At 26.8% G+C, this 22,652-nt stretch overlaps 2 protein-coding genes and 1 long non-coding RNA gene across 9 annotated transcripts; 2 read left to right on the forward strand and 1 right to left on the reverse strand.

Moving 5' to 3' along the window:
- Positions 1–625: 625 nt before the first annotated feature.
- On the reverse strand, positions 626–4,074 carry LOC141532960 (uncharacterized). Of its 6 annotated transcripts, none has more exons than XR_012480155.1 (3): positions 3,976–4,074; positions 1,682–3,900; positions 626–1,086 (listed from the first exon to the last, which is right to left on the reverse strand). It is a non-coding gene; the product is annotated as an uncharacterized LOC141532960 (long non-coding RNA). The 6 variants fall into 6 exon arrangements; XR_012480156.1 differs by having other exon boundaries at positions 632–1,086; positions 1,923–3,900; XR_012480153.1 differs by having other exon boundaries at positions 966–1,086; positions 1,246–3,900.
- Positions 4,075–6,058: 1,984 nt separating this feature from the next.
- Positions 6,059–12,397, forward strand: LOC141532782 (uncharacterized). The gene is made up of 4 exons (XM_074251284.1): positions 6,059–6,606; positions 6,662–6,780; positions 7,174–8,852; positions 10,629–12,397. The coding sequence occupies exons 3-4, from the start codon at positions 7,382–7,384 to the stop codon at positions 12,257–12,259; spliced, it is 3,102 nt and encodes a 1,033-aa protein (XP_074107385.1). The 5' UTR covers positions 6,059–6,606; positions 6,662–6,780; positions 7,174–7,381; the 3' UTR covers positions 12,260–12,397.
- Positions 12,398–13,193: 796 nt separating this feature from the next.
- On the forward strand, positions 13,194–21,171 carry LOC141532977 (uncharacterized). Of its 2 annotated transcripts, XM_074251611.1 has the most exons (14): positions 13,194–13,629; positions 13,937–14,047; positions 14,126–14,261; positions 14,947–15,060; positions 15,137–15,455; positions 15,526–15,683; positions 15,748–15,974; positions 16,280–17,260; positions 18,056–18,286; positions 18,363–18,415; positions 19,477–19,559; positions 20,216–20,254; positions 20,377–20,592; positions 20,668–21,171. In XM_074251611.1, exons 2-14 carry the CDS (start codon positions 13,964–13,966, stop codon positions 20,958–20,960), a joined length of 2,934 nt encoding a protein of 977 aa, XP_074107712.1. In that variant the 5' UTR covers positions 13,194–13,629; positions 13,937–13,963; the 3' UTR covers positions 20,961–21,171. The 2 variants fall into 2 exon arrangements, with proteins under 2 accessions (XP_074107712.1, XP_074107718.1); XM_074251617.1 differs by lacking the exons at positions 13,194–13,629; positions 13,937–14,047 and having other exon boundaries at positions 14,137–14,261; positions 14,930–15,060.
- The last annotated feature ends 1,481 nt before the right edge of the window (positions 21,172–22,652 follow it).

Below are 22,652 nucleotides of genomic sequence, written 5' to 3' on the forward strand. Positions count from 1 at the left end.
TTATGTTAAAAATATAGACAATTATATTGCAATTGATAATTCAATAAAAAATTTATCTATAAAAAAGTTAAATACTGGTTGTTTCTCACTTGATTCAATACTTTTCATATTAAATTTGACAAAGAAATATGTCATTCACTTTAAATTAAACTAATCATTGGCTATATGTCGAAAAAAATGCTCTAATTTCTTGTTTTAATGCAATCAAACAAGCTCAAGACTGAAAACAATATTAAAAAATTGTTTATAACATTTCTTTATCGATCGAAACTCAAATTTATGTAAATTTTCCTGAAACTCATAGTTTAAATTAAAATTTATCGAATTATTGATCAAAAACTGGAAATATTGATATTCGTTAATGTTTGACGATGAATATCTCGTAACGGCTTCACTTAATCAAAAATCATAAAAGACCATTTTTGTAGAGCAGTAAATTTCCTACAAAATCATGAGTTCCGCAATCCGAAATAATTTTTTTCATCGACTTATAAAATTCATAATAAAAACGAATATTTTCCTTAAAATAGCCAAACTTCAACTATGAATATCTTTTAATCGGTTGAGTTTTTGAAAAAAGTCATAAGAGACCTTTTTTGTAAAGCATTCAATTTCTCACAAAATCTATGCCACGGAATATTTTTCCAAGCAGTTGGAAGCGAGATATAAATTTTTTTATCTGATTATTCGAAAAAAATAGAAACCCGCAAAGCGGAGGACCTTCCCGTTATAATTAAGAGCTTATACTTGGAGAGAATTCTTTTTAGGTGTCTACGAACCTATTTTTCAGAGTATAAAATCAAAAATAAATTATTCGATTTTTTTGACCCACCCTAGTGTACATAGTAATTTAAAGCATAAAACAACTGAATTGGTAAGTATTATTATAAATTATAATGACAGGAATAATTTATAAAAATATGTACGTAAATATTAGATGGACGTCATACAGTAGCTAATTTAGATGGTAGTTCAATCACAGTACACGATAGGTTATTTCTAGCTCTTCTTCCTGAACCACTGTTCCTACAGGCACTAGACGCTTTATCACAAGTTCTGTAGCCACTGTTCACTTCCGTGAATCACCTGAAATACACAGTCAAATAGTTGATAAACTCTTATAATATCATTACGCTTGTAAACCACATGTAATGGCATCATCAGATGAAGAGATCAATGATTATTCAACATATCAGAGACCGAAATGTAAGTTTATTCAAATTAATAATTAATATTAATATACACCTTGAAGGATATAATTTTATCATCATAAATAAATAGAAATAAATTAATTTCTTTTTCAGAGAGTCAAGATGACGAAAAAATGTTAGCTTGGATTCGTATAATACAAAAAACTATCTATAATATTCATAGTTGAATAAAATTCAATTATATAAACACAAATTTTACTTTTAGTATTTTAATATCATTCTTTTTTTTGTCTAGTAAATTACATGAAGCTTATTCAAGAATAGATCAACTATCCGGTTAACGAGTATTTAAGCCTTCTATCAGAGTTGGTTTTTACAGAAGAAAATTGAGTGATCTCAATTGGTAAACAATTTGTTTATCAAGTATCGATTTTACAAAACTTTCTAAAATATTCTTAAGACTTGAAAATTATCACGTCGAACAATTTAGTATTGATAATGTCGTTGCTTGAAAGCAAATTGTAATTTACCCTGTTGAAGTAGCTATTGAAGATATTCAGAAAAAAACAATTGAAGTATTAATTTAATGACACTATTATTGAATTTTATTACTTTAATAATATTAATTTTTTTAGCTGGCTAATACTATCAATTAAGATTCACTGGCTACATATATATATATATATATATATATATATATATATATATATATATATATATATATATATATATATAAATTTATGAAAGATATAAAACAAAAAATTAACTAACGGAAATTATTCCTCATATTTCGATGTATTATTATCAAGTTTAGCTATCATGTCGGTTTCTCAAATGGTATAACATATTTAATATATTTTTTTAATGCCTCTTTACTGGAGATCCACGCTCACTTGTGATTTAGGTCCAATATTTAGTAAATATTTCTGTATAAAAAATCAAATTAATTTATAATTAGAACACATTGTTGAAATTCGAATTTTTAAAAATAAACTAACCTTTTTATAGAATTATAAATTTATAGTTATTATCATTATCATCATCAAAGATTTTTAGTAGTAACTTATTTATAAACAAAAATCGAAGAGTGATTTCAAAGATTTCAAGATTTATTATTTTAAAGTTATTGTTAAATTTTAAATTTATTATTTTATTATTATTATTTAATTAAATGTATTGATATTACAAATTTTAATAATAGAACAATGGATTATAAAGAAATGTATATGAGAAATATTGAAATGTAAACGACTGTCATTTGTTCAGAAAAAATAAAGTTTTTATATAGATATAAATGTACTTTAAATACGGCAGTAATGATCGATTGTCGACTGATGATTTAATAAATTTTCTTTGTTATATAAAATAATATACCAGCAATAAATTAAACATAATAAATTAATTAACGTATGAACACATATTCTTTTCTTACTTTAAATAGAATTAAATTAGTTTTATAATTATGAGACAAATTATGGAAAATGTAATTATCTATCCAATATATCATTAAAAATGTAATGTCAAGCAATTATTAAGTTTAAACAAACGTACAGCGTACAGCTAACTTTTTTTTACAATAAATTTTATATTTTTTAAAAATTAAAAGTTTTGAAATTTTTATGAATATAATCTCTATTAAAAATTAATTTAAATACAATATTTTAGGCTCTGTAATGGTAAGATTCTATTTATTCAGTTGAATTTTTATAAATATTAACTTATATTAGAATAAAATAATTAATTTTCACCCCTCATCTAAGAAAATTTAGCATAATTTTGTGAAATAAATTTTAATACTCACATCCACCATCACAACAAGACTTAGCCGATTATTTTATCCTTATGAGATTAGAAATTACTTGAACTTCACCTGAAATGTTTTAAGGTATGGAGAATACGTAGCAACTGTTCATATTGTTTATCTTTTACATTGTTCCTTCAGTTTACCTTATGCTTTTTAACTTATAGTAAAGGGTGTTGCAGAAATAATTCGGACTATTGAAATAAAAAAAATTACTTTGACTTAATAAGAAATAATTTTTAAGTACAAAAATAAAATAAATAACTCATATTTAAGTTTCTATGAAAAACTGTTAGCCTGCGTCTCACCTCATATTCTTCAAAATACGGTTCTCTATACGTAATTTGAACTTATGCTTTATCAAGATTCAGTTTGTTAACAAATGGATTAGAATCTTTTATTATATTGACATTATCAATACTAAATTGTCTGATGTAAGAATTTTTAAGTCTACTTCAGAAAGGTTCGTTAGAATATTTACTTGAAAAATAAATTCCTTACCATCGATATCACTCAATTTTCTTCCGTAAAAACTAACTTTGATATAAGGTTTAATTACTCGTTAACCGGATAGTTCATCTATTCTTGAATAAGCTTCATGAAGTTTGCGAAACAAAAAAAGAATAATATTAAAATATTAAAAGTATAATTTCTATATAATTGAATTATATTTACTCATAAATATAACATAGTTTTTTATAATTATATGCAGTTTCTTATGTTAGAAGTAGTATATGATAAACATCAAGAATATCTTGTTTTTCTGTTGGGTCCATGTTTACGACCAACAAGAGTAGATAATGATATCTCCATTAGCATTTAAGATATGAGTTCACAGCTGCACCAGATAATTTTAGTCAAGATTATCTTGATTCTGTTTCCATTCGTGTTTCTCCGATTCTTGGAGGTACTTGTTAAGTTTTTCAATAACCTCAGGTAGATGAAAATCTGAAAAAAAATTTGAAATTATTTTGTGTAGAATCAATATTTTTAGTTTTTACGAGAGATTTGAAATAAGAGTACCTATCAATACATTTATTTTGAAGATGTACACTTGAAACAGGGTATATGAGGATGATCAACCTCCCACGATGAGCATCGATCCATCTAGCTCTAGGTAAACCCGGGAAAAAATGAATTTGCCTAACCATATATATATATATATATATATATATGATTATATATTAAATATATATAATTATATATTATTATATATAAATTTTTATATAAAATATATATAATCATATATGGACTAATGTATTATATGTATGTTTTATATAAGTCTATATATGATTAGATCTGATTAGATCTGACTTATATAGGTCTATATATGATTATATATAAGTCTATATATAATTAGATCTGATTAGACCTGAGTTATCTAGGTCCATACATGATTATATATAATTAGATCTGATTAGACCTGAGTTATCTAGGGCTATATATGATTATATATAAATCTATATATAATTAGATCTGATCAGATCTAATTTATATAGGACCATATATATATATATATATATATAATCAAACGTAAAGCTATGTACATAATTATATCTAATCAAACGTAAATTATAAATTTATCAATGATTATTGATTTTATGTTCTTTAGTAATTTTAAGATAAGTATAAGATCTGAATTTTTTTATTAATAATTGCAGATAAAGAGCTAAGTTTTATTTTATTTTATATTTCATTACTATTATTTATAAAACAATACTAAATTAATAATACATTTTGCTTATATATATTGAAGTAATACACTTATAATAGATTATGTATAATATTTCCTAAATTTTACATGATATATTTATTAGTATTTTAATAGAGTATACTTTGTTGAATTAAATCTGATTATATTCCCGAAGAAAATGATTTTGCCTAATCATATATAGTTATATCTAATTAATAATTAGTAATTATATATAACCATATGTAGACTTATATATGATTATACCTACTCATACTTGACTAATATGAATCTGTATGTAATCAGATCTGATTATATACGGGTCCATATATAATTAGATGTGATCAAACTTGGCTAACATAATTACCCTTTTATAGATTATCATGTATTATTAAATTATATATAAGTTAATATATAATTATATATAGGTTCATGCATAGTCAGACCTAAGCAAACATTTTTTAGATATCACTTAAAGTGCAAAATGATGTTTTACAATACGCTTAAATAGTTATAAAATGAAAAATTTATTGCACTTCCTATAGGATGTCTTGGTTTGCCCTGCTACTGTTTAATAATAAAATGATTATTGGAATAAATATGTTGTTATAATTAGGTTCAGTGAAATAAGCGAATCAAGAGTATCAAAATTTAATATAAAATTAATTTTTATATTATATTTCTGATAAATTGATTTGATACGTTATATACTTCATAGAATCATCAATACTTAAAAGACGACAGCATAGCAGCCGGGAATTTCGAGACGCACTGGGATCATCAAAGTTAAGCAGCATTGCGCGTGGTTAGTAATTGGATGGGTGACCGCGTCGGAGTTATAGCTGCAAAATCATATGTGATGATTTTTTTTTGGTTACAGGATTAGGTACGCCGAAATCAAATATTATATCCCTAAAAATAACCACATATTTAATTAGGGGTAATGATATATAATTTAATGTTGTTACATGTAGTTATATATGAGTACATAAAATTATATATAACTTATATATGATTATATATAACTCATATATGATTATATATAACTTGTATATGATTATATATAATTAGACCTGGCCAATTTTCAGGTCTAATTATATATAAGTTATATTATATATAACCATATATAATTAGGCAAAATCATTTTTTCCCGGGAAAGTATATCTGGTGCTATGTAAGAATAATTTAATGGTGATGGAGCAATCATAGCAGGTAATATAAGTTCACCGAATTGAAAATATTCATCTTTTCATAACAAAGATAACCGCTGAAAAAAATTAAATTTATTTAATGTCATAACAAGTGTATTTTAATTTTATTAATTATTAAAGATGCACTTACCATATAAGTGATTGGAGTTTCTTTTATTTGAAAGGTGCTCAAATCATCAGCTGAAATGTACTCAATTTTGTTCTGTCCAATAGGTATAGGATGTACATTTACATTCGTGTGAGTTTACGCATGCAACACAAAATAAAAAAATTAATCTAAAAAATTAATTTAAAATATAAAAACGATCGAACAAAGAATTAAATTGATCGAACAATTCATAAAAAAAAATAATCTATCAATTAAAGTAATAAATATTAAAATTGGAAATACAAAGCGTTAGCTTACAACAAAAATTTTTTTAATTTTTTATAAATAAACAATAATCGAACAAATAATAATTTTTAACGAACATTAAAGAACAAATGACGAACAATTGATTTGTTTATAACAAATTGATATTAAACAATTTGAAGTCGACAAGTTCAATGAGGTATACGGCCCCTAGAGTTCTCTTCAGTAAAATAATACGCGTGGCTCATATTTTATTTTTTGGGTATGGAAATGATAGTTGGTATATAAATACGTTATTTCTGGAAATCAATTATAGGACAAATTTACGACGCAAACTGTAATTACGCCGTAAGCAGTATGATTATTTTCGACAAAAAAAGATCTTGGATTAAAAAATGAAGGTAACTAAAATTTCTTTTAAAAATAATAATTGTTTTAATTTTAAATGCTCAACAGGGTTGTAAAAATTAAATCTTCTGTATTAAATTTATATTCTGTACTTGCAAAAGGATCCAGTGACACTTAAAGGCCATCAAAACATCCAATATATAGATATTGAATATTTTTTATATTGAGTAAGTATAATTTTTATTTTCTATTAAAATATGATCTATTTATTTACAGAAAAAAGAAAACTTGAAAAATTACATTTTAAATAGTAATAAGTTGAAAATCATTTATTAAAAACTACAAAAATCGAATAATCCTGAAGTTAGCTGTCAGCTGTCAATTTTAAAAATTTTTTTAACAAATCAATTACAATAAAAAAGTGCTTCTAAAAATTTTCACTTGCAATTTTTATTAATTTTCACGTGTGAAATTTTTTAATTAATTTTTTTTATATTAATTTAATTGCTATAAAATTCTAAAAAAATTTTTAATATCTGTCAACTTCAGTGTCATAAAAATCGATTACAATTGTAAATTTTTTAAGTCAATTAAAAGTTTGTAATTTATTTAAATTTCAGATAAATAATTGTAACTCATCATGTTGAACTTTGAAGGTATCAATCATGAGATCATTGAAAAATTTATATCATCTGGTGTGGATATCAACAGTCCAGGCACTTATAATCAAAATAACAGTTATACAATTCTGCACGCAGCCATCGACAATAATTGTGAAATAAAATCGATAAAATTGATTCTTGGCAAAATCCAAATATCAATGCATTGATGCAAAATTATGGTCCTATTGATGATGATAAAGATGGGGATGATAGTGATGATGACAATGATGATGATGATGAAATGGATGGTAAAAGTCTAAAAGTTAAGAAAATAGGTAATTCATTTCGAAATTATTCACCACTACATATTGCCGTAACTAAAAATCGCTTAGATATAGTTAAACTTCTACTTGCTAATGGTGCTGATGTCAATATTAAAGTAGATAATTGTCACTCTGTTCTTAACACGGCTGTCAAGACAGAAAACATTGGATTAATTAAACTCTTACTAGAAGCAGGAGCTGACGTAAGTCATGTCAGTTTTTTCAAAGTAAAATTTAAAAGGCGGTCTTACTATTCAGACGACATACCACCGATACGACGATATTTAGACGATATACCGATACCACCAAAACTAAGAGGTTTTGCTCCTCTTCATGTTGCTACAAAGCGTAATAATCTAGAGGCAGTGAAACTTTTGATAAACCAAGGGGCCGATCCTAATATTGAAGTTCAAAATAATTCATCTCCGTTTTTTATGGCAGTTTTGAATGAAAATTGTGAAATACTTGAATATTTATTGCAACATGGAGCTGATGTAAATCGTAAAGAATTTTGGGGTTACTTTAGAGGGTATCCAGCTATATATTTTGCGATTCAAAATAATTATCTTGACATAATAAAACTTTTAATAAGCTACGGTGCTGAGACTAATGATAATGCTCAAGCAGTATATGAGGCGATTGAACAGAAAAATCTTGGACTTGCCAAGTTCTTGATAAAAGTTGGTTTTGATGTCAACGTTTCCGATAATGAGAGTGAAATGTCAACAACAGCACCACTGACACTGAATACAGCGCTTGATGGAAACGACTTGGATATGATCGAGTTCTTACTGATTAACGGTGCTGATATAAATTGTCCAATGACTCCATCTGTTTTGCGTCTATTTTCGTATTGTGAAAGGTATGATTTTCTTAAAGAACATATTGTAAGAGTAAAAGTTCTGAAAAGTTATACCGGCGATCTTGAAAATGTAGACTTGAGTTCTAGTGAAGTAGAAATACCCTACGATTCGAGTGATGAGAAAAATTCACGAATGTTAAATGAATGGTTGGAATCATTCGAAACAAAATGTAAAGAAGAAATTCTAATAATGCAAGGAGAAATGATTGGTACAAGTCGTGTCACATACTATGAACTTCTGAAGAAAAATATCTATCAACTAGGAATGTATGCAAAAAATCCGAGCATAGCTACGGTATTATCTGGTAATGAAGTAGAAAAAACTTTTCCAATTTATGGGGTTATAATTAAAAATTGTTTTGAAAAAGGTGTACTGAGGAAAGAATTATTAGATCAAGTCGAAAAACACCTTTCTGATATTTTATCTAAGCTACCTCATTCTGTTGTAATCGAAATATTTTCCTATTTGAAGAATGACGACTTGAAGCATTTCATAAAATATTTGAACATAAATTAATAGAAAGTTGCAAAGGTGATAAAATTAATTGAATTCTTCTATTTTTTTATACAAATGCACAATTAGAATTTATTTATTTTTTTTAAATGAACTATAAATTAATCAAAAAATAAATAAATATTTATATTTTAATACTGAATTTATTGAATAAATTTACTGTATTGTATGAAAGAAAACATAAATTTTATTAATAACATTTCCTTTTTCCACTCATCGTTATTTCTTTCAATGTGTTGTATTCAATAATTTTTGGCTTGTATTAATTGAAACAATATTTATGAACTTATGATCTAAAATGATGTGATTAAATATTTTAGGAAATGATTACATTGGTAATAAAAGAAACTTCTAATAAAATAATTTTACCGACATGATACATATTTATATTATTAATATGAAAAAAAAAAAAAAAAAATATATATATATATATATATATATATATATATATATATATATATATATATATATATATATATATATATATATATATATATAAATACACGTTGGTAGTTTTCTATTGATTGTTTTGTCATTATAAAATTGTAAACTATTTTTTATTTTAATCATTTATTATTAATATCTCTGATTTTTTTCATACTGACAAATTTTAATTAATCTTTAATTTCTAGGCTTTTTGATTTTTTTTTAATGAAAAAATAAAAATATGACATTAAAGTTAGCAGTCACTTAATAATTTTAAAAATTTTTTTAAACAAATTTCTTCCGGAAAATAATTAAAAAAAAATTCCATTTTTAATTTTTTTAAATTTCTACATGTCAATTTTTTTTATTTATTTATATTACCTTAATTTATTTGTTAAAAAAATTTTTTTAATTTAATGAGAATCAATTTAGCCGATAATAATTAATTTAAAAAAATTTTTTAACAAATAAATTATGACAAAGAAAAAATAAAAACAAAAAAAGGAAAAAATGCAATTTTTCAGAATTAATTTTTCGGAGCAAATTTATTTAATAAAAAAAAATAAAACAATTGTAATAGTGACAGCTAACTTTAATGTCATTAAAATTTAATAAATATCTGTTAAATTAATAGGCTCAAAAAATTCGTGTTGCTTGGAGATTTTTTTAGACGTAAAGTGTAAACATTGGTAGGTCTGTCATACGTCATGATACTTAACATCAGTGACGTCACAACAAACACAGGATACCGGGATAATCACGACAGGTTATTGACTTAGAAAAAAAAAGGTAATTATGTTTCTATTTGTATATATTGATTTAATTAAATTTAGTAATTCTTTTTATTCTCCATGTTTTAAAAGATTGTACTTAAATATTTCGTTACAACTTTATGTTCAACGCATATATGAAAGGTTCCAGTGACATTTTACAAGACGTCGGTTATTTTTGGTTTTATTTCTAACTAATCACTGCTTTTGATTGTTTTGCTGGAATAAATGCAGTTTTTTGAGCACAAAAATAAGTTGAAAATAATTTATGAAAAATTATAAAAATCGAATAATACTGAAGTTAGCTGTCAGCTGTCAATTTTAAAAATTTTTTTAACAAATCAATTACAATAAAAAAGTGCTTCTAAAAATTTTCACTTGCAATTTTTATTAATTTTCACGTGTGAAATTTTTTAATTAATTTTTTTTATATTAATTTAATTGCTATAAAATTCTAAAAAAATTTTTAATATCTGTCAACTTCAGTGTCATAAAAATCGATTACAATTGTAAATTTTTTAAGTCAATTAAAAGTTTGTAATTTATTTAAATTTCAGATAAATAATTGTAACTCATCATGTTGAACTTTGAAGGTATCAATCATGAGATCATTGAAAAATTTATATCATCTGGTGTGGATATCAACAGTCCAGGCACTTATAATCAAAATAACAGTTATACAATTCTGCACGCAGCCATCGACAATAATTGTGAAATAAAATCGATAAAATTGATTCTTGGCAAAAATCCAAATATCAATGCATTGATGCAAAATTATGGTCCTATTGATGATGATAAAGATGGGGATGATAGTGATGATGACAATGATGATGATGATGAAATGGATGGTAAAAGTCTAAAAGTTAAGAAAATAGGTAATTCATTTCGAAATTATTCACCACTACATATTGCCGTAACTAAAAATCGCTTAGATATAGTTAAACTTCTACTTGCTAATGGTGCTGATGTCAATATTAAAGTAGATAATTGTCACTCTGTTCTTAACACGGCTGTCAAGACAGAAAACATTGGATTAATTAAACTCTTACTAGAAGCAGGAGCTGACGTAAATCATGTCAGTTTTTTTAAAGTCGAACCTAAAAAGCAGACTTACTATTTAGACAATACACCGATACCACCAAAACTAAGAGGTTTTGCTCCTCTTCATGTTGCTACAAAGCGTAATAATCTAGAGGCAGTGAAACTTTTAATAAACGAAGGGGCCGATCCTAATATTGAGGCTAAAAATAATCCATTTGCTCTTCTTATGGCTGTTTGTGATAGAAATTATGAAATTGTTGAATATTTATTGGAACATGGGGCTGATGTAAATCGTAAAAATTCTTTTGGTTACTATATCGGATATCCACCTTTGAATTTCGCAATCCAACGAAATCGACTTGACATAGTAAAACTTTTAATAAGCTACGGGGCTGAGACTAAAGATAATGGTGAAGCAATATACATTGCAATTGAAAAGAAAAATTTTAAAATTGCCAAATTCTTGATGAAACTTGGTTTTGATGTTAATGTTCCCGATAGATATGGAAACTCAGGGCCAGTTCCGTTGAATTTAGCTCTTGAAGGGTTTTATTTTGAAATCATTGAATTGCTACTGATTAATGGTGCTGATTTGAATCCTCCACTGACTCCGGATGAAAGTATTGCACATATTTTTTATTACGGTGAGCTAAATAAAATTCTTAAGGAACATATAATTAAAGTAAGAGTTCTCAAGAGGCACACCGGTAAGCTTGAAATTGTTGATTTAAGTGCTAGTGAAGTAGAAATTCCTCACGATGAGTGGGAAGAAGAAGAAATTCAAAAAGCTAAAGTATGGTTGGAATCATACGAATTACAATGTGAAGAAGAAATTAAAAAAATGCAAAGAGAAATGATTGGTACAAGTCGTCTTTCGTACTATGAGCTCCTAAAGAAAAATATTTATCAACTAGAAACGTGTGTAAAAAATGCGAGAATAGCTACAGTATTATCCGGAGATGAAATAAGAAAAACTTTTCCAGTTTATAGTGCTATACTTAAAAATTGTTTTGAAAAAGGTGTGTTGAGGAAAGAATTGTTAGAACAAGTCGAAAAACACCTTTCTGATATTTTATCTAAACTACCTCATTCTGTTGTAATCGAAATATTTTCTTATTTGAAGAATGACGATCTAAAGCGATTCATAAAATATTTAAAAATGAATTAAGTTACAGACATTACAAAACTATTAAAATTTTTCTATTTATTAATTTACATGTGCGTTTAAAAATTTTTATATTTTGAAATAATTTTTTGTAAATTATACATTTGTTACAAGTAATAAACTAAATATTCTTATTTTGAAACAGAACATATTATATAAATCAATTATACTACATTTTTTTAATTTTCTCTAATAAATAAATTATGGTAAGAAAAATTTATTAAAAAAATGGACTTGTAGGAATTTTAATAAATTAAAAATGTAATTTTTTTAAAATAATTTTTTACAACAAATTTTTTTCTTAAAGAAAATTAAAAAATTGTCAAAATTCAAAAAGTGACAGCTAAATTAAATGTCATAATTTTATTCATTATTAATAGCCATTTTATTTTGATGTTCCAGAAAAAAAATTTTTACTAGTTATGATACTGAAGTTAAATTTTTAAATTTTTCACAAATCAATTACAATACTAAAAGTACTTCTAAAAATTTTCACTCATCATTTTTTTTAATTCTTACATGAAAATTAACTTAGCAGATAATTGATAATTTTAAGAATTTTTGTAACAAATAAATTATGGCAAAAAAAAAAAGTTTTTAAAAAATTGACATCTAGAAATTTAAAAAAACTACAAATGCAATTTTTTAAAAATAATTTTTTTGGAGCAAATTTATTTGTTAAAAAAAATAAAAAAATTGTCAAGTGACAGCTAATTTTAATGTCATAATTTTTACATGTGGAATTTTTTTAAAAATTTTTTTCACAACAATTTCATTGTAATAAAACTTAAAATTTTAATTTATAAACTCTCGAAATGAAGAACGGACAATCGATATCTGACAGTCGATGTTTGATTCTAAAATTGAATGAGTTTTAATTTTTTTTTTTATCATTTCTCTCGCTGTTCTCACGCTAGTTCAATTAAACACGGCGAGAGTGCAGCACTTGCCGGTCAAAGTTGCGAATAAAACTGAGTAGATGTATTGACATAAACACAAAGTGTGACAAAGGCAGATAAAAAGTTACTTTGTAGAGGAAAATGTAATATACATGTATCGTCTGTTATAAATATATGTGTACACTGTTGAGAGCCGGGTTTTCTCTCTTACGCACGAAAAAATAATTTTTAATAAATTTTTTTTTTTTATATTAAATAGACGGCCATTGTTAATCATTGCAATCGATTAGCACACTTAACGTAAATAAATGTATGCATGTTAAATATAGTAACATGTTTAAGTTACATTGAAGAGCATCATTTCGATAGTTAATTTGTGTGATGAAATAATGTATTCTTATAAATGCTTACTGATTATTTTATTTTATCCGGTATCAAGACATTCAGAGCACAACTTTTTTTTAAAACCATTAGGTAATTATTTATTACTGTCGTTTAACACGATTATTTGTTATCTAATAAACAATAAAATATGTCATTCATTTTATTTTTATTCTAAGTATTGATTTTAATTTTTTTCTTATTTTTGTTATAAAAATTTTATTTTTAATTATTTTCTAATACCATTCTATCGCTATTGTTTTTTTTAATTTTTTATCAAATTAATTAACCAGTTTACCATTTAATTAAAATTTAACAAATTGAAAAAAAAAATTTGTAATTTGAAAAGTAGAGAAAGTTGAAATAATGTTTTATTTATAACTATAAATTGTTATTGTAGATGTGACACTGGAATGACAAAGTGAATATGAAATCAGTGGCGTATGTTACTGAAAAAATAAATTCAACACTCATGGCGAAAGGAAAATTTCGAGGTTCCAATGGAAATAAAGTAACTTAATTTATTATAAAACTATTTATATTTATTTACATCTTTTATTAATTTTTATCTTTTTCTTTGTTGGGATAGGCTCTGTCATACTCAAATGGAACATACAAAGGAGCTGAAGTTTTTACAACAGAATTCGATATTAATGAAACACCTCCTAGTGCGAGAACTTTACTTACTAAAGGATATATTCAAGATGAAATTAATTCTTTTTCAGGTATGATTAAATCGGTAAAATTAACATGTTTTAACCATAGTATTAATGTGTTTATTTAAGCAACTATTGCTTAATGATAATACAGTCGATAGTTTTAAATATTTTAATATTGTAATCAGCAATAGTACTCTTACTGATGAATTTTTATATCAAAAGTGTTTGAACAGCTGAAAGGCAAAAAAGATTGATAAGTATTAAATAACCATATGAAGTGATAAAAACTCAGTTAATCGCATTAAATTATTATTGTATAATATGATAGCATATACTATGTATATGGCTAAAAATATACTCAACTTTTGCTAGTTACATAGTTTGTAAAATATGCACGGTATAAAAATAGTTATCGATTCTTAGATTAAATGCATACCTATATTTTATATTTTATAAATATTAAATAAAACAATATTGTCAATTGTACGTGACTGAATATATTCATTGTTTTATAGCTTATTAATTTTAATTGAAATGTTCTTTAAATTGTTAAATCGATATTTATTTTTATTCTTGACAAAGTTATGCTCTTTAAATTATTGAATGACATTGAAATTAATTCCAATTTAAAATAATATAAAGTTTTTTAAAACTAGAGAAAAAAAAATTATGAATACTGTCATCAAGTTTATAAATTTATGGTTTTTTTTTTTGTTTTTTTTTTTTTTTAATAGATATATTTATTGTACAGGAACTACTGTTTCTACCCGGGGAAGATATATGACTGAACAAGAGAAGACAAGATGTCCTAATGAACGTCCACTTTATCTTTATATTCAAGGCCACGCGAAAAATAATATTGATCGTATGATCTATTTATTTGTTATTATAATTTCATTGTTATTGACATGAATATCTATATAATATTCACATATTTACAGTGGCAATTCAAAAAATTAATGAAATTATTAAAACGGAGTATCAAAGTTCGTTAAATAGGCCAAGTAGATTTACAAATGCTCCACCGCCTCTTATGAGCTTACATACAGGAGTACCTTCAGTAGAAAAAATTTGTATTGGCATAGAAAATGCCCCACAAAGTTTTGACTTACGTGGTCGTATTATTGGCACCGGAGGAGCCAATTTATTATACATTAGAGGAGAAACTGGAGCAAATGTTACGTTACGAGGCCGAGGATCTCAATTTGTTGATCCTTCTCTGGGAACAGAATCACCTGAACCACTGCATTTGTACATTGAGTAAGACTAATTATAAGTCTTTAATTAAACTTTCAAGATAATTAAAAAAAAAATTCTTGGTATTTTGCAGGCATCCAAAATCTGAAGCGCTACAAAATGCAAAACAGTTAGCAATTAATTTGATACAAACAATGCAATCAGAGTTTCAGTCGTTCATACAGCAGCTACTACCGCCAATTCAACCTCAACAAGTTTTAGAAAATCGACCAATCCAACAAATTCAACAAAGTAATTATATTGTTGTATTTTAGTTTACTGTATTGGGGTTTTTAATTATTTTTGTTTCTAACAGCTCACTTTCAAACCATGAACATTGGTGCATTAACTCAATCAAACGTTGTTACAATTCAACACCAAGATATTATACAACATGCTCAAAGTAGTGTAGTTACATTACCTGCTACTATATTAACAGCAACAATGACAGGTGGACCAGCTCCAGGAGCTAATGTTCCTCCACCACCAGGAGTTCATATTCCAGCACATTCTGGACCTCTAGTACCTTCTTCGCAATCTCAAGTAATTTTTATTTTTATTTATTTATTTATCAACACGGAATATAATATATGCATACATACATAGTACATAATTCCACAATGTATAAGTATTTTACTGGCAAACAATTTATTTATTTATTTAAATAATTTTTATGGAAAATATAGAAAAAGTATCTAGTTTTCTTTATAACATTTACTATATGAACAACTCAAAATCTTTAGGTACACTGTTGTTAGTTTTTAATAAAATTTAACTATTAAATTGCGATTTATTTGTTCTAAGACTAATTAAAATTATTTTTAATTTAATACGTAATTTTCTGGTAGGAAATGCAAGCATTAATATCTTCTGCGCCGTCTGTTGGTCAAGTACAATTGATTGGACCTCCGCCGACAGTAAGTGAAGTTCAATATCAAATACATCCCAGTCAGCCAGTCCATATTCAAGGGATACAGATGCCATCAGTATCACATTCTTCCACGCCATCAATCGCACAAATGTACGTAATGGGTCATCCACCACCGCAGAGTCCAAGTCAACACGGATTCATAGCCAGTAATAGTGGACCAGTCAGTGGAGCAGTTTCTTATGTTTATACGCAACCAAATATCCAACGACCTGCGTCACCTATCGAAACTGTCAACTTACAACAACCACCGCCAACTCATCAACCTCCACCACCGTTGTTACATCTTCATTTTCCGCCGCCGAATTTTTCAGCAAATCAGCCACCTCCACCAATACCTCAGACATATCAAATACAATACCAACAAGCAGGACCTCAGTCGCAAACCCAGTTTATTCTACAGTCTGAGGAGTCCAATCAGTTACAACAAAATTCTGAACATGCTCACCATATTTTACCACCTCAATTCGAGGGTCAACCACCTACTCATCACCAGTATCCGCTCCACGTACCTCCACCATCAACACAAACTTTTATCGTGCCAAATTCTCATTCGCCGAGTCATCAACCAAATCCTTCTCATCATCATCAACATCATCATCATCCCCATTCCCATCCTCATCCTCATCCTCATCCTCATCCTCATCATCACCATCACCATCGCCAACAAGGCTCTTTTATAATGGGAGTCGAGGGACAACACGAGGGAGCAATTGATCAAGGACTCCCTCAACCAGTACCCCCTTCACCTCAGATGGTACCACCACCGACAGTAAATCAATTACCAAACCCGATAAATATTTTAACGACTATGCCACCACCAAACCAACAACCACCACAGCAAAATGCTCCATGGCTCTATCAAGCACAACAACCGCCACCTCATCAAGGGCAAATACAAGTAAAAAAATTTTATTGCTAGTAATTACTTCTGTGGGAATAATTAAAAAGCCATAAAATTCAAAAGGGTACTTTTTCGGATTTTAATTCTTTTGATCAATAAATATAATTCGCGTGTCTAAAGGTAAAAGGGCTTATAATAATTTTTGCAAAGGTAAAAGGGCGCATATTTTTTTTTATTGCTAATCAAGTAGTAGACACATTCTACACTTAAAATTAAAAAAAAATTTTTTAAAGGTAAAAGGGCGTATGCCTTTAATTATACGCCCTTTTACTTTTAAGAATTCGAAATTTCGGTGATCTAAAGGTGAAAAGGTATATAATTTTTTTTTTCGGCCAGTTTACAAAGGAACATATTCGTAGTTTAAAAATGTGAAAAAAAAAAAAAAAACTTTTTTTTCACAGATTTTTACGTTTCAAACAATTTTAAAACGTATGGCAAAAAAAAATTTTTTTATACGCTCTTTCACCACAAATCCCTATAACCCTTAGCTATAAACCCTTTTACCTTTAAGCTCGCGAATTATTTGTTTTTTAGCATAACATTTAAAATATATTTTTAATTTTGAATTCATTAATATAAGAAACTTGAAAGAATACTTTTTTATATCAAGTGAATAATATAAAAAAATATTTATTTTCTTATTTATATTTAGAAATCATTGTGAGGCTTGTGGTAGTAAAAGGAATTATGTTAATAAAAATTTCATGACCTCATGAAAATATTATCTTTTAAATTTAAATTCCTGAACGGTTAAGTATGAATATATATGTAAATGTTTATATAATTTTGTAGGTTCAAGCACCGCCGCCTCAAGGGTTTCATCATGCACCACCTTCACAAGTTCAATCGCACATTCAGTATCATACTCACCAATTGCAATGTCAAAATGGACATATACCCACGCAAGTGCACTATACTATTCAACCACCTCCGCAACCCTTTGAAATGCATAAACCGGATTCACCAGAGCATCATAAAGGTCATGGGGTAAAGAGGAGATTTACGGACGTTGAGGGACTTCAGGTATATTATTTTGTATTAAATGAAATTGATAATTTATCTTTAAAAACGATTTAATTTACAAAGTAATTTAATGTAGGAAGCAGTTCCTTATCAATGTGGTCCACCACCGGTTCAACGTCACGGAAATGGGTGAGTTAAATTCTAAATAATTTAATAATCTTATGTTTGCATTCATAAAATGTTAATTTAATTTATCAATGAATGAATGAATGAATGAATGAATTTTATTATATAGGAAAGGTTACGGTATTAGAGAAAAACGGAACACGATGGTGTGAAAATTTTTACAATTATTATTTAATAATTTATTTTATATTTAATATGAAAATAAAAATAAAATTTTCATCTTTAGAAATACAGTGCACAGAAGATATAGTGCAGATAAATCCAGAAGCAGGCTATTGCAAATTTAAGTTTTATTTACAGATACATATATTATTAATAAATTTTATTTATTATTAATATTTTTTTTCCTTGGATATTGGATTAACTAATATTTTATTTTAATTACAATCTTATTCAATTTATACTTACATAACGTTTATTATTTATTGCAGAGTGACACATGTTTGATTAATGGTAAAATTCGATTATTTTACATGCGTTAAATTATTTGTAAAATACTTGATCATATTTTTAATAATATTCTATTGACTTTTACCCTTCAAATACTATTAAAAATTATATATTAAATTTATCAAGTTAATTTTGCTAAGTGATTAATTTTAGACTAGGGTAAGGGTCAATTTGTTACAAATACTCTCAAAAAAACATAAATTAACTTAATTTATCAAGTCTACGACTAAATGCAAACCATAAAACAAATAAATATCGATAATAAATAATTAGTCGAAAATAGCGGCCGATATATTTATGAATATTAGTTTAAAAAAACTTATTATAAGCATATAAATAAATTTATCGATAGAAATTTTCAATATTAATTAACAATAAGACTTATATCAATAGGCTTGGTTGTCAAAATACAAAACTAATTGAATAAATTTAATACATAATTTATATCAGTTTTTAATTAATAAAATTTTGCAATATCCGTTATAGATAAACACATTGGACCTATTGAAATAAAACTTATTATTTCAGAATTATCCAAGGATCTAATCAACAGACTAATTTGTATTAGTCTGTTGTACATCGTTTGATTAATTATTTTGAAATTGTTTAAGCAGACAGCAGCAATCGATGCACGTTCAATCGATAGGAGGTATTGCCCATCACCATGAAGATGGAAATCAGCTTCTAATTCATCCAGGTCTGTAGCTAAGAGTATTCGAATTGGAAAATGCCAAATAACTCGTCATTTTAGTCACTAGTTTTACAAATAGCACCGTTGGTCGACTCCTTAAATATTAAATTATAATTATATTTTATTAACAATATGTATACCAAAGCTGCTATTTTTCGACGAGTATTTCGTGTTGTTTCCTTGAACTCTTAGGCTGTAGTTGTAATATAAAATTAAATTTTTTTTTCTCAAATTATGTGTGCAATTATAGCTTGTTTGATAATCACCAATGATGGGAGTCCTTGAAAATGTATTATTTTCTACATTTTATTTTTTTCAGATCCCTTTTTTACTCACCGGAAATAAATAATCATTTATTTTTCAAATGATCATTTTATTTATGTGCATTAATAATGAATTATGAATAATTTTTTTTTTTTTTTAGAATTTACAATTCCAGAAGCCTCAATGAGATGGTATCCAGAAATCATCCTTTGTGCTTTAATTTTATTACTTAATTTTTTTCAGTCCTATTGCTCTTTGCTCTCTATGAAAAGAAGAGTTGGAGATATTTTTAAATGTAGCTTTATTTATTTTATTTTTATTATTAATAATGTAAAATTAATATTACCAGTAAATAAAAATTTGATATGGCGTTAATAATTTAAATATTGTGTACACAGGTGATGAACAGCATTTGGATCAACCAGGATCAAATTTAGGTAATTATATTTCAATAGGAATTGAATGTCCTTTTTTAAAATTGATAATTTTAATTCGTATGAATAATTTATACTTATTTAAATATATTTTAATAATTTTAATAAATTTAAATTAAATCCAGAGAATGATCAAACTTATGCTGGTGATTGTGGCTCAGGACAGCCAATTCCACCGCCGGCAGCGCCGTGGCAGTCTCATCATATTCGTGTTCCTTGGTCTAGACCTCCACCGCCACCGCCACCACCACCATCGGTACCTCGTGAGGGAGAACAGCATATGTTGTATCCTGTACCGCCATTGCCAACAAATATGCCACCGCCTCAAATTAGGCCGAGAGGTAAGACGATAATGAATGAGAATTTAGGTATGCAAACAAGACGGTAATAATAGTAATACCGTGCTATTTCTGGAGGCCAAAATCAACAACAGCAACAACAAGATGTCGATCAAACTAGATCTCCCGTCCAAGGAGCAACTCTGGAGCATCACATGAATGTCGAGCATAATCAGTTGCCTCCTTACTCGACTAAGCCACCATACAATTCATCACAATTAACGCAGTCTGTCTGCAATGCACCACCACCACCACCACCTCCATTACCGCCACCTCCACCACCTTCATCTCATCATCATCAGCGACCTCAATACCAACTAGCCTCACAAGGGCATCAACCCCCGACGGCTTGTCCTCCATGGATGAATTAGTTGAATCCCCATATTCGCTGATTAGACAAAGATTCAATTTATTCCAGTAATCTTTGCTTAACTATCGTAACCTGATCGTCTTTATAAAATACTTGTCTCGGTAAATTTCATTAATTGTCTTAGACAACTAACAAGCCTTAATGTTACATTGTTTACATTCAAATTCAATGTAGTTCAGGTAATAAAAAAAAAAAAAAAAAAAAAAAAAAAATTAATTTTTATCAACGAAATGCATCGACTAAAGCGCGTCCAAATACATTGATCATTTCAATATGTAATATATATTATAATCAATTTAAATTTATTGTGTACAGTTAAAATAAAGTTGTTTCTATTTATAAAAAAAAAAAATCATTTTATTAAATGAAGATCGATACAGAAAACTTATCAATAAATTCAATTCATTTTATAATATAATATGATTACACTTTTTTTTTTTATTACATTAATATGTTTTCTGTATTAATTTGTTCGAATTATTATGCCCTTTATAATTTACAGAAGATTTTATGTTTTAATTTTGAATTGAATTGAAAAGGCGTTAAAAGGATTAAAAAGGCGTATAAGTTAAAACATACGCCCTTTTGGCATTTGGGTCACGATATATTTTTATTTTTTTCAATTTACATTCATAAGAAAATAATTATATACTGGTGCATTTATGAATGCAATTAAAAATAAAGTCATCAATGCGGATGATTAGTAAGAGTACTGAAACATTAGCGATCGGATGTCGATAGTTGAAGTAATTCGTGTCAATTAGATGAACAAACATACCCGGATTCAAATGTCGACATCGATATCAGTTTAAGCACGCTTATCCCGAAATACAATCAATGCGGTTGTAATTAACGCGACGATCCGATCTTGAATCCCATTCATATTGGCGTATAATAGGATTTGAGGGATTGTTCACGAATATAGCTGAGAATTGCTTACCTTCATGGATCCAATCGCTTGATGGGATTTCCAGTGCATGAATTGTTTCTGCGTTGTTACCAACCAACTGACTGTGTTGGTCAAGCTACTGTCCTCTGTCATCAGAGTACGTCTTTGATATAAATTATATCTCATAGATGCAGCTATTTCAATGCTAATTAACGCATAGCTTACGGGATTTCATTTATAGGAATCTATTCGCAGTAATAATTCCATTAGTATTATTTCTGACATTAATTTTTAATTAAATTTAATTAATTAATTGATTATTTAATTAAAAAATATTTTGATTCATTTTTAAACATGAATTAAAGTGTTTTAGTGATGTTCATTATAATATTTTGAGATTTTACTGAGTGAAAAAAATTTTCAGATAGTAGCTAGTATAATCCAGATTATAATGAGTATATCTAGATTATAATGAGTATAATTCAGATTATAATGAGTATAATCCAGATATCACTGAGTATAATCTAGGATGATATTCAGTGTCATCTTGTTCTTTCTGTGTAGACCGAAATTATCTGATTTTAGACAAATAGTAAAGTTTAATTATTACGGTTTTTTGAAATGTTTAATTTTATATTTATTTATGGTATCTAAAATTTTTCGTTAATACTTTAAAAAAAGAAAATGTACTTGAATAATGTTCAATAATCATTATTTAATATAAAAACTTGATGACTAAATTGGATATTTTTCATTTTGTTTTTTAATTTTGACTGAGAAGCAAGTAAAGAATACTTTTTGCAG

The sequence above is a fragment of the Cotesia typhae genome, unplaced genomic scaffold (genome assembly GCF_013202065.1).
Source record: "Cotesia typhae breed Kobodo isofemale line unplaced genomic scaffold, CoteBio_Ctyphae contig_122, whole genome shotgun sequence".
Lineage (NCBI taxonomy): Eukaryota > Metazoa > Arthropoda > Insecta > Hymenoptera > Braconidae > Cotesia > Cotesia typhae.

Bases quoted from the DNA above. Each gene is read 5' to 3' on its own strand.
- LOC141532782 (XM_074251284.1), top strand. From the start codon at position 7,382: ATGCAAAATTATGGTCCTATTGATGATGATAAAGATGGGGATGATAGT. The intron at 8,853-10,628 runs ATTAATAGAAAG...TGTAACTCATCA, and splicing joins CATAAAATATTTGAACATAA to TGTTGAACTTTGAAGGTATC.
- LOC141532977 (XM_074251611.1), top strand. From the start codon at position 13,964: ATGAAATCAGTGGCGTATGTTACTGAAAAAATAAATTCAACACTCATG. The intron at 17,261-18,055 runs GTAAAAAAATTT...ATAATTTTGTAG, and splicing joins CTCATCAAGGGCAAATACAA to GTTCAAGCACCGCCGCCTCA. The intron at 20,255-20,376 runs GTAATTATATTT...AATTAAATCCAG, and splicing joins TCAACCAGGATCAAATTTAG to AGAATGATCAAACTTATGCT.